At 39.2% G+C, this 17,024-nt stretch overlaps 1 protein-coding gene across 4 annotated transcripts; it reads left to right on the forward strand.

Annotated features, from left to right (window-relative positions):
* The first annotated feature begins 6,745 nt into the window (after positions 1–6,745).
* tmem169b (transmembrane protein 169b) lies at positions 6,746–15,268 on the forward strand. 4 transcript variants are annotated; one of them, XM_088931275.1, is made up of 3 exons: positions 6,746–6,920; positions 7,947–8,770; positions 10,325–15,268. In XM_088931275.1, the coding sequence occupies exons 2-3, from the start codon at positions 8,476–8,478 to the stop codon at positions 10,960–10,962; spliced, it is 933 nt and encodes a 310-aa protein (XP_088787401.1). In that variant the 5' UTR covers positions 6,746–6,920; positions 7,947–8,475; the 3' UTR covers positions 10,963–15,268. The 4 variants fall into 4 exon arrangements, with proteins under 4 accessions (XP_088787401.1, XP_088787402.1, XP_088787403.1 ...); XM_088931276.1 differs by having other exon boundaries at positions 6,775–6,920; positions 8,404–8,770; XM_088931277.1 differs by having other exon boundaries at positions 6,803–6,920; positions 8,427–8,770.
* The last annotated feature ends 1,756 nt before the right edge of the window (positions 15,269–17,024 follow it).

Below are 17,024 nucleotides of genomic sequence, written 5' to 3' on the forward strand. Positions count from 1 at the left end.
AGTAGTATCTAATGAAATACAAAAGTGTAAAGATATTGTACATAAAATGTTTTATGTCAAGGGTATTATATACCCATGTCCTAGAATAGAAATATGCTTTGCAGGCAGGTAAAGACATAACACATTACACAATACCACAATAATATACACTTACCTCTGTATGGTGCCTCAGTCAAGTTTTTTATTTTAACCAAACATCCAACCTTGAAGATTAAGGAGCTTTAAAGGCAACTCAGGGATGAAGTTGTATTAAGACACAGATCAGGAGAAGGGCATAAAACATTTGAAAGAATCTTAATATCTCTTTGATTATGGTGAATGCAATCAGAATTGTCACGATCGCTAATCCCTCCTCTTAAGGGCGCTCCAGCCCTTCCTTGTTGCCTCCCATTGTCTGCACCTGTTCCCTATTCCCGCTCCCCCTTAAAAGCCAGACGCGGACCTCACTCCTGGTTCCTCATTGATTTCCGCATCGTGAGAGCCCGGGGGTCCTGCCGCGTCTGGCTCCGTTCTGGTTTTAACTTTCTGTTCCTGATCCCCTGCCCCGCCGGTCCCGACCCGGCTCATGGTTTTAACCCCTGGATGGATTTCCTGGCTTTGGACTCTACTCTCCCGTTTGGATTCCCCGTTTGGACTTTGGCTTTGTTTGTTCGCCCGGACTCACTTCCCCAGGACACCAGCTCACCTTGGACACGCCCCCCTGTATCATGACCCTTTCCTGCATGACTTTCTCCCTCGTGTACTGTATCTTCACTATTCCGGATCGCGTCGTCAGCATAGGGCCTGGAAGGAACTGCTATGTGACAAGAATGAAGCATTCCTTTCAAACGAAGCAGCCTGACAGGGAGGAAAGTGGTTAAGGATGCCACTGTGAGGCCCATGATGACTTTAAAAGAGTTACAGAGTTCAGTGACTGAGATAGGAGAATAACAATGGGACAACAATATCACAGTCACTCCATGAAGTTGGCCTGTGTGAAACTGAACAGTAAAACGTCTCAAATCCCACAAGGAGACTGTATGTAAAAAAAAAGTGTAAATATATGGTCTAAATGCAAAAAATTAAATCTGACACAAACACAAGATAGTACATCACTTAGTCAAGACCATCTTTTTTGTCAAGCACAGTGATGACAGTGATAATTATGTTACAATTCTGCTCCTCATTGGCAGAGACTGGGAAGCATCTCAAGACGTAGATGGAGCAAAGGATAGGCAAATCATAGAGGAAAACCAGCTTCAGACCTAAAACTCTGTCAAAAAACACCTTTCAGCAGGTCAATGTTCCAAAGCATAAGGGCAATGCTACACTGGAGTGGCTTAAGAATAACAAAACAAAAATAACTTGAGTGACCCAGTCAGAGTTCTGCCTTGAATCCTATTGGTCCATAAGTGATACCCAAATCATTTTAGAAAGTTTGTGCACATCTGCAAAGACAAATGGGTAGACGTTGTCCAAGCTGGTGTGCAAAGTTGGTACAGACTAACCCAAAAAGACAGAGGTACTTTCACCAAATATGGAATCAACATTTTTCAGTGTTTTCTCTTTAGTTTCTGCTGACATTTACTGTAACTTAAAAATATTTATCTTACTCTTTATTTAGTTTGAGCATTTTGGTTTTTAATAAAATATTGGGTCATAAAAATGAGTATGCATTATTTTGTAATTTCACAAAAATAGAACACCAAAGGATTGGTACTTTTGCAAGGTACTGTATCATATAATTTTATCATATAAAATGACTAAGAATCCTTTATTACTGAGGTAAAAAATTAGATGTTAGAGAATTCATGTTTAATGTATTGGAAGTAATTCTTATGTAAGGGATTTGAATTTGTTGTATGTTGTGTAAAGAGAGCAAGGGCAGTGTGTAGCTTTAAAATGTACATTTGAAATGGAACTTCATCATTTCTTATAAAATCAAAAATATTATTTGTGTTTTAAATCAGTACAATAATTCTGAATGCATAATTGGAAACACTGAAAGAAAAGTTTCTTGATCATGGTTAGTACCTCTATTACCTTTGTAGGGGTTTTGTGCATTTACTGGGACAATTATTAATTGTAGCAGTAAGTCACAAAATGATTCTTTGATGGCTGTTAGAAAACCGATCTTGCTGGATAACTCAGCAACGCACACACACGGATACTAATACTCGACAGTACATTTATTAATACATAAAATGTGCATATAAACATACCAGATCTTAAGAGTGAGGGTTAGCAGAATACAAAAGGTATATATTCAATAACGAAGAGTCATACACCAAGAGAGACATACATTCAGTATACCATTCATTTATACCATTTCGTAAATGAACTTTGATTACAACTTCTACACTAGATACTCAAAGGCACGTACATCACTCATAAGAATTAAATTGATATCAACTGGGTTGAGGTAACAATTGAATTCTCGAGCTGTAATGCAGAATGTTGAATACTCATCCAGCCTGTGTGGATTCAGATCTCCAGCGGACACAAAGGAACAACGACAGGCTGTTGCTGCGTCCAATCGGCGTCCTCTGGCCCGGTGCCAGGCAGTGCTGGTTCGGCATGAGGTGTGGGAGAAGGAGGGAGAGATTTCTGTTGCGGCGCGCTGGCAGTGGGCTCTCTTAAGACCGACTAGTTAGTCCTGGCTTAACTAGCAGAGATTGTGCACACGGAAAGTGACTGCCGGTCCAAGCAAGTCACACTCTTTAGACGGGACGAAGACCGGTTCATTCCCGATGTAGCGCTAGTCCTGAATCCTGAGATTCAGCTGTCGACAGTTCTGACCGTAGTTCACTCGTTGATCAGGCGAGCGTTCGCGGTGGGGTACCGGCGATTTACGAGGCTTGCTGCTGGGCTAACCTCGGGCAGATCGTTTGGTTACGTGCGGGCGACCTCCGGTCTCGACTCTTAGAACAAAGTAAAGTCCTGGCACTCGGACACACTGGCCGTCACGTGATTGTCCATCTGAGTCTGAGAATGTCCTGGAAGGGCACTTTCTGGGCCCTGTGTTGCCTGTTTTATCTGGAGGAACTACGGTCATTCATTGTTTGAATGTTCCGTGGGCATTCGAGACCCACGTGGGGTTTACCTGCCCTACCAGTTCCTGATTGGCTGATCGAGGTGGAGGATGAGTAACCATGCTCTCTGACATTAGAGTTGTAAACAACCTGGGATGAGACTCTCCCTTGGAATCTCCCAGACAGTAAGGCGCCAGAGATGACCATTTATTAGGGTGGCTGGAGAATCTCAGCCTTGGGAGTTGTTCCTTATCAGGAAACTCCATCAGATAGAAAAACACCTCAAATCTGAACCAAATGGAATGGCCTCTCTGTATCCAGCACCACTGAAATGAAGGAGAGAGGGACTGGCAAGGGAGCAGCAAACTTAATACTTGTATTATTAACAAGCCTTGCCGTTACACCTGAAATAGAGCCAAAGGTGTGAGTAAATAGTGGTGCTAGTCATTCAAGCAATTGAAAACATAAATAATGGGTTGCCCTGAAATGTTTATGTCCTGTAACTGTCAGTCATCAATGTGTTGATGACAATGTGGCTGTATGTTAATATATCCAATATACAGTATGTATGATCCAAATAAGGTCAAAATTCAACTGAAATAAAGTACAGAATGCAGAGTGTTCTAAAATCCATAGCTGTTTATGGCATTGTAGAATGAGTGCAGTTCCAGCAGTTTATGTTTCTTGTGAAACAACTAAATTACTGTAAACCACAGTTTATTGAGAAAATTTTAGAACTGTATTATTATATAATAATAATTGCTTACACTTATATAGCGTTTTTCTGGACACTCCACTCAAAGCGCTTTACAGGTAATGGGGACTCTCCTTCACCACTACCAATGTGCAGCATCCACCTGGATGATGTGATAGCAGCCATAGTGCACCAGAATGCTCACTACACATCAGCTATCAGTGGGGAGGAGAGCAGATTAATGAAGCCAATTCATAGATGGGGATTATTAGGAGGCCATGATTGGTAAGGGCCAATGGAAAATTTGACCAGGACACCAGGGTTACACCCCAACTCTTTTTGAGAAACACCCAGGGATTTTTAATATCCACAGTCAGGACCTCAGTTTTACATCTCATCCAAATTACAGCAACTTTTTACAGTATAGCATCCTCATCATTATACTGGGGCATTAGGATCCACCTAGACAACAGGGTGAGCACCCCCTGCTGCCCTCACTAACACATCTTCCAGCAGCAACCTTAGTTTTTCCCAGGAGGTCTCTCACCCAGGTACTGACCAGGCTCACACGTGCTAAGCATCAGTGGGTTACTAATTGTGAGTTGCAGAGTGATAATAATAATAATAATAATAATAATAATAATTACTTACACTTATATAGCACTTTTCTGGACACTCCACTCAAAGCGCTTTACAGGTAATGAGGACTCCCCTCCACCACCACCAATGTGCAGCCTCACCTGGATGATGCGACGGCAGCCATAGTGCGCCAGAACGCTCACCACACATCAGCTATCAGTGGGGAGGAGAGCAGAGTAATGAAGCCAATTCATAGAGGGGGATTATTAGGAGGCCATGATTAGCAAGGGCCAATGGGAAATTTGGCCAGGATGCCGGGGTATATGATATACAGTGGTGTGAAAAAGTGTTTGCCCCCTTCCTGATTTCTTATTTTTTTGCATGTTTGTCACACTGAAATGTTTCAGATCATCAAACAAATTGAAATATTAGACAAAGATAACACAAGTAAACACAAAATGCAGTTTTTAAATGAAGGTTTTTATTATTAAGGGAAAAAAAAAATCCAAACCTACATGGCCCTGTGTGAAAAAGTCATTGCCCCCTAAACCTAATAACTGGTTGGGCCACCCTTAGCAGCAACAACTGCAATCAAGCGTTTGCGATAACTGGCAATGAGTTTTTTTACAGCGCTGTGGAGGAATTTTGGCCCACTCATCTTTGCAGAATTGTTGTAATTCAGCCACATTGCAGGGTTTTCGAGCCTTAACCGCTTTTTTAAGGTCATGCCACAACATCTCAATCGGATTCAGGTCAGGACTTTGACTAGGCCACTCCAAAGTCTTCATTTTGGACTTGACAGAGGTGGACTTGCTGTGTTTTGGATCGTTGTCCTGCTGCAGAACCCAAGTGCGCTTCAGCTTGAGGTCACGAACAGATGGCCAGACATTCTCCTTCAGGATTTTTTGGTAGACAGCAGAATTCATGGTTCCATTTACCACGGCAAGTCTTCCAGGTCCTGAAGCAGCAAAACAGCCCCAGACCATCACACTACCACCACCATATTTTACTGTTGGTATGATGTTCCTTTTCTGAAATGCTGTGTTACTTTTACGCCAGATGTAATGGGACACACACCTTCCAAAAAGATCAACTTTTGTCTCGTCAGTCCACAGAGTATTTTCCCCAAAAGTCTTGGGGATCATCAAGATGTTTTCTGGCAAAACTGAGACGAGCCTTTATGTTCTTTTTGCTCAGCAGTGGTTTTCGTCTTGGAACTCTGCCATGCAGGCCATTTTTGCCCAGTCTCTTTCTTATGGTGGAGTCATGAACACTGACCTTAACTGAGGCAAGTGGGTTTTTTTCTGACCTCTTGGATGAGTCGTCGCTGCGCTCTTGGGGTAATTTTGGCCGGCCGGCCACTCCTGGGACGGTTCACCACTGTTCCATGATTTCGCCATTTGTGGATAATGGCTCTCACTGTGGTTCGCTGGAGTCCCAAAGCTTTAGAAATGGCTTTATAACCTTTTCCAGACTGATAAATCTCAATTACTCTGTTTCTCATTTGTTCCTGAATTTGTTTGGATCGCAGCATGATGTCTAGCTTTTGAGGATCTTTTGGTCTACTTCACTTTGTCAGGCAGGTCCTATTTAAGTGATTTCTTGATTGAGAACAGGTGTGGCAGTAATCAGGCCTGGGTGTGGCTAGAGAAATTGAACTGAGCTTTCCAAAGATGTGATAAACCACAGTTGATTTATGTTTTAACAGGGGGGGCAATCACTTTTTCACACAGGGCCATGTAGGTTTGGATTTTTTTTCCCTTAATAATAAAAACCTTCATTTAAAAACTGCATTTTGTGTTTACTTGTGTTATCTTTGTCTAATATTTCAATTTGTTTGATGATCTGAAACATTTCAGTGTGACAAACATGCAAAAAAATAAGAAATCAGGAAGGGGGCAAACACTTTTTCACACCACTGTATGATATGACTTCTGGCATAAATTAAGTGTAACTGTGAAATGAATACATATTTAACCACATGAGCCTCAAGGCGATATTTTTTTCATTTAATAAAATACATTTATAATGAATACTACAAAATACGTAACTCTAGTCATAATACTATTGCATAGGTGCAACGGACAGACTCGCGATCTTAAACGTTGCAATATACTGTATGCCTTGATTTGATCAAATACCTAAGGAGAGCACAATATAATTAGAATAATTGTATTTGTCATTTGAAACGGCCTTCTGGTGCATTATCTAGATAAAAACAACGATTTTGGATACCAAGTTTATGTTTGAATGCCACCTGCTTCTTGCACTTAAATTCCAATTATGGGAGACTGCGTTTATAAATAACAGCTTTCAAAAGACTCGATTTTTTTCTAATCTCCAGGCAGACACATCCCCGAGCCTCGTTATGGAGTACATAATTTTTTGCACAAGATCTGCGTAACTACCCGATTGGGCAGCACCAGGGGTCGGAGAGTATGGGGGGCGGGCTGAACACGACCCTGATATCCGACTCTCGGGCTCCTTTGTGCGGCTACTTACACAAGCTTGGTTCGGAGGCGGAGAGTATTCTGGGTGTTGCTGCATTTCGTGAACTGTTTGCGGTCATAATTAAATGAGAGTGACAATACAGCTGTCAGACCTGATTTAATAGGGTGCCTCGCATTCTTTTTAAGGTAAGATGCTACGCTTTAAGTAAAAATGAAAAAAAATGTATTGTTTTTCATCTACCCGAAACAAAAGAGTGGATGTTGGGGTGTGTGAGAATGCTTTTGAGGGGGGGATCAGATGCTGAGAGTGCTTTAATGTTGTCTCAGATAATCTTTTAATTCCCTGTTTATCCCCGTATAAATAATTAATGTAGCCTCCACTAATTAAAGGAGGAATACGTAACGAATTGCTTATGTATTTTAATTCTCACCATATATGAGAATATTGCGTTTGTCAGATCGTTGGGACTGTATGTCGGGGTTTTCTAACATAACCTAAAAAAAGACATTTCTATGTATTGGTCAGATTCCCACTACTGTACCTTCAATAATGAATTAGTTGGAAGAGGCTTGGGCCCATCTACTAGTTAATGGTCTCAGAATATATTGCTGTATAATGAATGATAATTAATATGTTGGTTTTTGGGTTAGGCAGAATATTACGCTATTTTAAACAGCAAGAAAATCTCACATACTCCCATAATACCTTGTAATAAGTGAAGGGATGCGTCGAGATGCTGTTCGTCACGTTAACAGTCAACAGAAACCTAAAACGAAATGTGTATTTTGGAGTAGCTTCGGATTACATGAAGTGCGATATTAAATATTAAAGATTGGATATATCTGGTGATTTCAGTCACTTCACAGGAGACGGCACAACAAGAAAGGATGCGGAAAGCGGTCTAGTGTGCAGTGGACCCAGGGGGGAAGATAGGTTATGTAGAATGAGTAGTTGTTAGGTAGAAGAGGAAGAGTTCCCAGTTCTCTTTATTTTTTCTGCACTCTTGTTTCTGTAACTACGAAAGGGGAAAACCTGAAGGGTTTTGAAAGTGGATCATCTTAAAACTGCTGAACACATACTTTAAAGTGTTTTTTGGAAAAATTGCACTTTCACAAAGATTATAATATAGTTTAAAGCTGCTCTAAACTATTTTGTTAAAATAATACGTTCTTAGCTTTTGACAGAAAATTGGCAATGTCTTTGTTTTCCAGAACATGGAAATGCTTCTCGTAGAATTGCAATACTGTTTGGAATTCCTCTGCATCTCTTTTGGGCATTCAAATTGATGAATCAAATTATGAGGATGGAAAGACGCAGAAGGGGAAGAAACACCCCCTATATGTTGGTTGCTCAGGATTTTTGGTGCTAGTGAGTTTTTACTTGTCTTGCAGAACATTGTAAATCACTAAATATGTGAAATAGAAAATTAATTGATTACTTTAAATAACCTTGCATCTGTAGATATGAGAATATGAAGTAATATTTAATAAAGTGGTTTTCTCCTTCAGATTCAAATTGTGTGCAAGCCTGTGGATTGTAAGAGCTGAAATTAATTGAATAAGTTTTATTGCCTTTCAGTGCTGTGTGGAAAGGGCTCCTTATGAATGTCTCTTATTGTACATTGTGATACAGCATGTCTGTGAATGGGCCAGTAATCCAGTTGTGCAGCTGTGCACTTTGTGGTCTAGCAGGATGGAGCCTGCTGCTGTCCACTACACTGCTTGAGAAGTTGGAAAGGCCATGAGGGCAGACATGTCCCAGGGGGAGCTCAGCATGGAGCAAATGAGTCGTCGGGGTGCTGAGAGTCCCAGACTGGCCTCCCTGCGGAGATCGGAGGCCTCAGGGTCCCTTCCGGAGGAAGAAGATACTGGCACAGGGAGGAGGAAGAGGAGAAAGAAGGAGCCCCGGCCAGAATCCATCATTGTGTACCGTTCAGAGGTGGAGAAGGAGGCAAGGGAGGGCCAGGGAGCAGAGGAGGGGGCGGAGAAGAACTCAGAGGAGGGGGCAAAATTTCTTAGCACTCCTAGTGGAGAAGGTAAGAACAGTATTTTCCTGGAGCCTGTGGCTTGAGAACTACATGGAGGTTAGGAATATTCCCATTTAAGATGGCATACTTCAGCAGCTCTTCGTAGAACTTATAATGCTTTTTGAAAGAGTAATAAGGGAGGGCAGGTGGGAGCACCAGACTATGTTAATGCAGTAATGTCTTCGTAAAATATCTTTTATCTTTGGGAATGTTGGAGAGTATATGTAGATGTCATCATTTTGTTCATCCTAAACAGAGTAAATATAACTTTTGCTCACCCTCATATTTATTTGTCTTGTGTTTTTTGTATTTGTAAATTGCATTGCAATTGTTGAGAAGTTTATTCAAAATGGGCACCAACTATTGCAAACATTCCAATACTACAGTATTTCATTTTTTCCCTTTATTTCCTATCTGCAGTCAACTCTTATAAAATGGTTCTTCCTGCCAAAAGTTTGAGTCATTACTGTGCTCAACTGCTGTTTGCCACTAATTGGTTCTCTTTCTATCTCACTTGCAAGCAGAACATTATGCCTGGCAGCTACACGATTTACCACAGATTATCTCTCAGAACTATTAGAATTCTTAATTTATTTCAGTCATATTCTCCTTTTTACCAAACATCGTCAATGAAACACCAATTTTAATGTCTTATTAATGTTTTACATTATGGCCTTTTGCATTTCTAGATAGTTGGAGTTTGGATTTATTGATGAATTCCTGTTGTGATTTTGCTTATAGGCTGAATTGTAAATGGATACTTTTCTGTGTCTTGTATACATGCTTGTATTATTTGGAAGAACTAACATGAACAAGTTCACAATATGTGCAGATGGGTGGAGAGAAAATAGTACTTGGCTTCTTTTCTGTTGGTTGACTTGGTAATTGTTACATACTGAAGAGGCAATAAAAGGCACATAGGTCATTACTATTTCTAACAGTAATTCTAACATGACCTACCAGTTGAGAAATGGTCGCTGGGTGGACATTAAAACAATGCAACATCTTCACACCCAATGGTATTTCATTAAATCCATGCTGTTTATCAGAATTTAGAAACAACTGACCATTTTTTTCACATACCAAAATATCTGATATTCTTATATTCAGACAGAGAGTGAAGATTTATTGCATAATTTCCAGGTGTGTCATTAGTTTATCTTTCCATATAGATGAGGCTGAAGAAACTAGAACCAAACTTTGACAAAACACTCGAGAAAATTCCCTCATCTAAAATATTTTGTTTTCCATGCACCCTCCGTGGGTATTTTTTTCTGACACAATTTGTTAATAAAAATTAAAAGATATTTTTCTCATTTAGTACTTAGAAAACAGTAACACCTTTATTTTTCTCTCTTCAATGTCATCTTTCTTATTTTTCTCAGAATTAAATGGAAAATATGTAACTACATGTAACTATATTGCTTGGTTGTGAAGACTTAGAAAAGCCATGGTCTTTCTCAGTGTTACTACATATGAGAATGGCTTGAGAAGTTCCCAATCTACACAGAAGAGACTTACTGGAGTCTAAATGGCGATAAATGGTCTGCTCTGTCTCAACAGGAGGCTGGAGCGTGCCACCTGACAGCCGCTATGTCACTTTGACGGGCACCATCACCCGTGGGAAGAAGAAAGGTCAGATGGTGGACATCCATGTCACGCTGACTGAGAAGGAGCTTCAGGAGCTGGCCCGCTCCAAGGAGACTGCGAGGGGCGAAGGGGAGAACGAGGGTGGTCAGGGCTCCAAGCGCTCCTGTAGGGTGGGAGTTGGGCAAGGCCCTCACGTAGTACTGTGGAGCCTGTCCTGTGCCCCCGTGGTCTTTCTGCTATCCTTTGTCACTTCCTTTTACTACGGCACCATAACCTGGTACAACGTGTTCCTGGTCTACAATGAGGAGCGGACGTTCTGGCACAAGATCATCGTCTGCCCTTTTCTCATTATCTTCTACCCCATCCTCATCATGGTGGTTTCCCTGTCCTTGGGGCTTTACACGGCCATCACACAAGTGTCCTGGGCCTTTGGTGAGTGGTGGGTGGCTGTACGGGATCTAGAGAAGGGCTTCTGTGGATGGGCTTGTGGAAAGCTTGGCTTGGAGGACTGCTCCCCTTACAGCATTGTAGAATTGCTGGATTCAGACAATGTTTCAGGCAGCCTGCAGGGGAAGGTTCCTGCACAGGGTCTTCAGACCTCTTCTGTATGATAGAGCTGAGCTTTGGAGCACAGCCTGAACATCTTCTGTTTTGTGTTCACAATGAACCCAAGCCAGATAGCTGGCTTTCACTTTGAATGTCATCCCAGTTCTACTAGCACTCCGCCAGGCTCTCAGGCTACCTGTATCACAGTTGAACTGAAATGGGTGGTCTACCATCTTTATATGAATTAGACATTGTAACTGAAAGCAATTCCCAATCAACATGACTGTATTTTTCATCCACAAGCAGAATCCAAATGCATTTTAAGTTCACATCTCTGCTTGGAGTTGATTTGTGTTGTTATTGAAACATAGTGTACAAGGGAGAATGATGTCAATGAGAGTTGAAAGCCACAAGGTGGTGTCATGGAAGTGCTTCAGGGTACTAATGACTACATAGGTTGTTATTTTTCAACCGCACATAGAAGCTGCATAGTCTTTTCCTAGTGATTCAACCTTGATTTTTAGCCTCTTCATTAAAAAAAAATTACGGATGAAATGGGCCTTTGATTCAGTTAACAATTTATGCCATTTGGTGTCCTTCACACATCTCATTCCTTCTCACATTGACTGGCCATAAGGAGACATGGGCAAATGAGGAAGAAATCACAGTTACCAAATTTATATAGATGACTTTTTTGGTGCTGTGAAACTGAGTACTTGCATTTCAGAATACAGATAAATTCCAATTAGAAAACAAAACTAATGTGTTTATATACAGTATTTATATCTAGACTTTCAGCTAGGAAACTGAAGTGCTAGGAAAGATTTATTGGTTCTCCATCATAAGTAAAACATATCACTTTTAGTTTTTTTGTTGAAGATACCCTTTCACAATAACAATATTACCTTTGCTTTGAGTGTCTTGGAATGATACAATAATACCTGTTACAAGCTAACAATATTTAAAGAGTTGTAAAAATACAACAAATTGGTCATATTCAGAAACTTCTGTTTTAACATGAACTACAATTATGTGTCATTACTCATTGTCACCTTAGCAAGGAGTAGTTGAACAGTTCTAGAGAAATTAGTAGAAAGCTTTTTAAAGTAGTAAAAATACAGACACTATGTTTTCATGATGAAAACACTTACGAGATCTCTTTTCAAAAGGTTTTTCTCATATATATCGATGCCATTGAATTCTATCCTTCAGGAGCCTGGATAACATTTCAAATTTCATTAGGACTACTCTACATATTTAACACACTTGCAGATTGTAAATAACATGTTTTTGTATATATTGAAGGGGGAAATGCTTTTGAGAGCACATTCCTTGGGAGTTTTTTTCATGGAAGTTTTTTTACATTTTATGGAAGTTATTTATTAATGTACATTATAATGAAACATTGATTATTTTTTGCTTGCTTTCTCCATTGTGAAAGTCAATTAGTCAATTCCTGATGAGCTTCATAAGGAGTGAGTTCAAAGAGAGGCTTTTCATATTTTGTCCTGTGCTGTAGCACAAAACAAGTAAAGAACAGGATTACAGCACAAAGTACTTATGTGAATGGAGGATATCCCTCTAATTTATGTGAATAAATGCAAATGCAACTGTACATTCACTTTACATAAGGGTTGCTTGAGGGTTGCACATTCTGACACAGTGGTCACTTGCACTTTGGTTTTTATAACCACAAATAATGGCACCTCTCACCCTAAAACCCCACCTACCATGTTATTTAAACCCAAAGCTTTTTTTCATAGTGTGTTGTGGTTTTAACTTTCCCTTTCTGTTTTTGATTCTGTTTGGTAAAATTCTTGTGTGGATATTATTTAATAAAATGTTCCATTATAAGTCATTTTGATTATCAATCACTGCCCTTAGCAGACAAAGATGTTACCTTTTGTGAGATTTTTGTGTTCTATGTTTTTGATAAAAAAGTGGACTTGTTTTCTTTTGAAGCCTGGATATTCCTTCCAATTTCACAAGATACGCAGACTGAGCTGAGAGGCTTATCTTGGATCAGACCTTGATTACTATGTTGCACCAGATTTTAAGACTTGCTCGTGTGAGTTTCACTCCCCTCAGCCTGCTGTTAACGTACAGTGGGCCAATTTAATGTTTCACCTAGGAAGAGAGAGAAGTTCTTTATCTTTAATGTAGTCACTGCACAAATGAGTGCCAGTATGGGACACCTGTGATTTATATGCTTGTCAGCAGTTGGTGTCTTGAAAGGTATGAAGTGAATTTGTTTTCCTAACCCCAGAAAACACCATTCCTTGCCTTTTGTTCTTGAACAAAAGCTTTGGTGGATAGTTCCTCACAGTGCTTCAAGAACTTCAATAAATGTTTGCTCACTTGACATTTTACAGACTCTCTTTGAAGTTGTATTTTCAGATAAATGTGCTTTCAAAGGAAAGAAAGGAAGTGGCCACAAATAATAAATATATTGAATATTAAATCATATACTAAATAATTATATATATTAAATTATAGATTTAATATTACATCTTTCAAATCTGTTTCCAAAATGTTGTACAACTGTGCTTTTGCAACATTAAGAATTGAATAATTTTAAAGCTTAAAATCAGTTTTTAAGAATGAACTTGATTTTAGATTGGTTATTGTTTTAATACTTCAACTTATAAATAGCTATTGAGATCAATCAGTATATTCATACGGTTGTTATAGTGAAATAAGACAAAGAAGTTCTGACATTTAAGTTATTCCTGGCTTTCGTTATTACAGCAAGCCAGAACAAACAGGATTGGAAAAATCTAAAAGTTTGCTGGGTTAAGTCATATTAACTCAAAATCCTATATTTGGAGAGGTTATTCAAAAGGAAACAGGCGGCCTTGCAATGAAAGTGTGTTCAGGAGCTCTAGTAATTGTAGCTATTACAGTATATAGTAAAATTCCCTGGAGAGGAAACAGTTTACCAGACATCATCTTCCAAAGCAATCTGATATCAGATATTTAAAATGAAGAGATAAATGGGGCCTTTCTTTTTAAATGCTAATAGGAGCTCTGATTATTGATCTTCAGTCCTCTGGAGAACTATGTTATCTTTTTAGGTACCTAAACTTAAAAATTCTGGAGAAGTTGGTATGAACAAACAACGATTAGTGTTGCTAGAAGTTCATGTTCATAGATAGAGAAAGAGAGATATTCTTTTTCTCAGCACAAATTATTTGCTCATCACCATTTGAATTCCAGACTGACTGACGATATTTGTTTTTACAGTATTTATTGTTTTCTCATTACTTCAATTTTATGTTACATCTCTTTTTTTCCCCATTTAAATTTCAGGATCGTAAATGAGGTGCTTGAAGTAAACAGAGTGAAAGGTTCCTTAATCAAAATGCGTTTGGAAAACCAGAGGCACATTAGGCCTGATATAAGGGGTTTGCCATCAAGCTATGACTGTAGTGTGAAAGATATTATACAAACATTTTAAGCATGAATTCACTTCCCATTATCAATTGGACTCATTTGAAAGATACCAAATAAGGCAGACTGGATTTGGACTTTGGCTTCAAATAGTCACAAAAAATGATACCCATAATAAGCAAATTTGAAACTACAGTAGGTTTTCTATCGGTGTGGATAGTAGTATGTCAGAACCCCTCAGAAAGGTGTACCTCTGAAAGGAGGCTGTTTCCTCTTTTTTTGAGGAGATACAGAAAACAGATTTATCCAATGAATATGCAATCAAGGAGTGGCAAAAGTGACTCCTCATTGCATCACTTTGATGGGTATTTAACAAATTTGCTGTGCTACTGCTCAAAATGAGCTGTATTGCATGTAAGATGGGAATCTCATGATAGGATTTCTGCATTATTAGTGAATATTCTAACAAAGTACTGTTGTCACCCTGACAGGGATATATTTTAGATGAACAATTGTGCTCAGTGAGAAATTAAGAATGCAGGGAAACTGCAGTAATTCTTTACCTACCCCTTTTAAAAAGCATTTTGACCAGTTAATATTTGTACCATATACCATAATGAAACTGAAGAAATTTACAAAACCTGTCTCTTTCATTGTGTGTGTATACTCTTGATGCATTTTATTGCTCATATGACAATGCTGAATCTCAAGCTGTCCTGCTTGGATAGTTGCGCCTTGACAACAACGGTGCAAATCTAGTGCAGTAAGATATTGTAGCGTCTATGCGATGCTTGGTATAGCAAATGTACTGTATTGTTTTCACTATGCACGGCTGTGGTAAACTGCACACTGATTCAGTCTGCTTTTTAAACAGCGGAGGGCTGCCCATGCCCTGCCCAGTCTGTTCATTTGAACTACTGTACTACAACGTGAGTGTACTTTTATTGATAAAAATGGATAATAAAGCTAAGTTTAAGCCCACAGTGATATTGTTTTTCTTCACCCTATTTGTAAATAGCACAAAAATTTAATTCATGCAATAATCTTTCACTGAGAAGAGTATGAAGTGTCCACGATTCTGCCTATTCACAGTTTCTGCTTGTTCTCACACAGTTTCTGATGGAGCTGCACGTCCCATTTTCATCCATAAATGATTCTTACCCAATCAGTTTGCTCATGCTTTTTTCAATTAAAACTTTATAACAACTTTCATAGCCAAATCCCTCAAAAAGCTTTACAGTGTTAAAAATATTAAAAGAAGGGAAGCATGGTGGTGTGGAGGGTAGCATTGCTGCCACACAGCTCTGGGGCCCTGGGTTGAATTCCAGGGGTGTTATCTGCATGGAACTTCTACAGTATGTTGCCCCCCGTCTTCACAGAGGTTGTCAGGTGATCAGGTTTCATACCACTGTCCAAAGACAAACTGGAAGGTAAATTGGCTGCTGGGAAATCTGGCCCTGGTGTGAGTGCTTGTGTGTCTGTGTTTGTAACTATGTACCCTGTGGGTATATCCTACCTTGTGCCCATTGCTTTCCAGGCACCAGCAACCCTGCCTCCACAAATTGGATTAAGTGGTTAGAAAATGAATGGATCAAAAATGAAAAGTGAAAATTTACCTAGAACTTAAAACTAATTAAGACTTAAGTAATTGAGAATATGTGAACAAATAACTAGTAAGCTTGGTTGAGGAATTCCAGAGTTTGAGTGCTTAACATAAAATTCCTGTCACTTTCTGTAGTAATGGGACACCTAGCAAACTGGCTCAATTGTGAAATTATAGGGGTGAAGGAGAGCCATAAAAACAAAAGAAAAAAAGATTGAGCCTAATGACATGAGCAATATAATTTTCAGTCTGTTCTGAAGCTCCCTGATATCCAGTGGAATTGGACTATTGTTTAGGTTGCAGGGTTTAGCTTGTGTTTTAATAAAAGACAGACAAGGGTATTCTTGACAATACTGATGGAAGTACCAGACAGTACCGATGACAATGTTCTGACAATACCAATGGAAGGAACAGACAACCAAGTAAATCTAATTAACTAATCTGAGTGCTTGAAATGATCTCCCATCTGCACTGACAAAACAAGGTCACCACTTTGACATTTCCAAACTCAATAAATATTTTCTTATACTTGTTGAAAGCTTTGTCTGAATAATAATTGGTACTGTGTATATTAGACAAGAATGGTTTAATTTGGGCCTTGGAAGGCAGGTGTGTGTATGTATGTTTTCAACTCAGCACTTAATGACCTGAACTAAATTATTCCTAAATTAAAATTAAATGGTCCAATTTACCATTACTTCGCTCTTCGAGTGCTGCTGCATGAAATAGACCCAAGAAAACCTGCTGACGCCTCCTCTCTTAAAACAGGATTGTTGACTATTCAGCTGCAGTCTGCATCAATTTTAATTCACAGTTAATAAAGAGCAGACAGGTTCCGGAATAATTTGTCATCCAATTTTTATTTTTTAATTGTTTTTAAAATAAAAACAATGAATTGAGCAGCGAGGTCAAACAGTGATCATAGATGCTACCCTTATATATTGATGTCAGATTCTACCTAGTCATGATATACTGTACATTACTATATATCCAATCAACTCGCTAGCCAATATATATCCACAGGCAAGTTAATATTTTTTGGCTTTGAAAAAGAATTCCACAATCGGTATTGTAAACGTCATTGCAGTCCAGGCGGCCCTATTATCATGACGAACACTGTTGTACCCCGGATTC

The sequence above is a fragment of the Atractosteus spatula genome, chromosome 13 (genome assembly GCF_055471065.1).
Source record: "Atractosteus spatula isolate fAtrSpa1 chromosome 13, fAtrSpa1.hap1, whole genome shotgun sequence".
In the NCBI taxonomy this organism is placed as follows: domain Eukaryota; kingdom Metazoa; phylum Chordata; class Actinopteri; order Semionotiformes; family Lepisosteidae; genus Atractosteus; species Atractosteus spatula.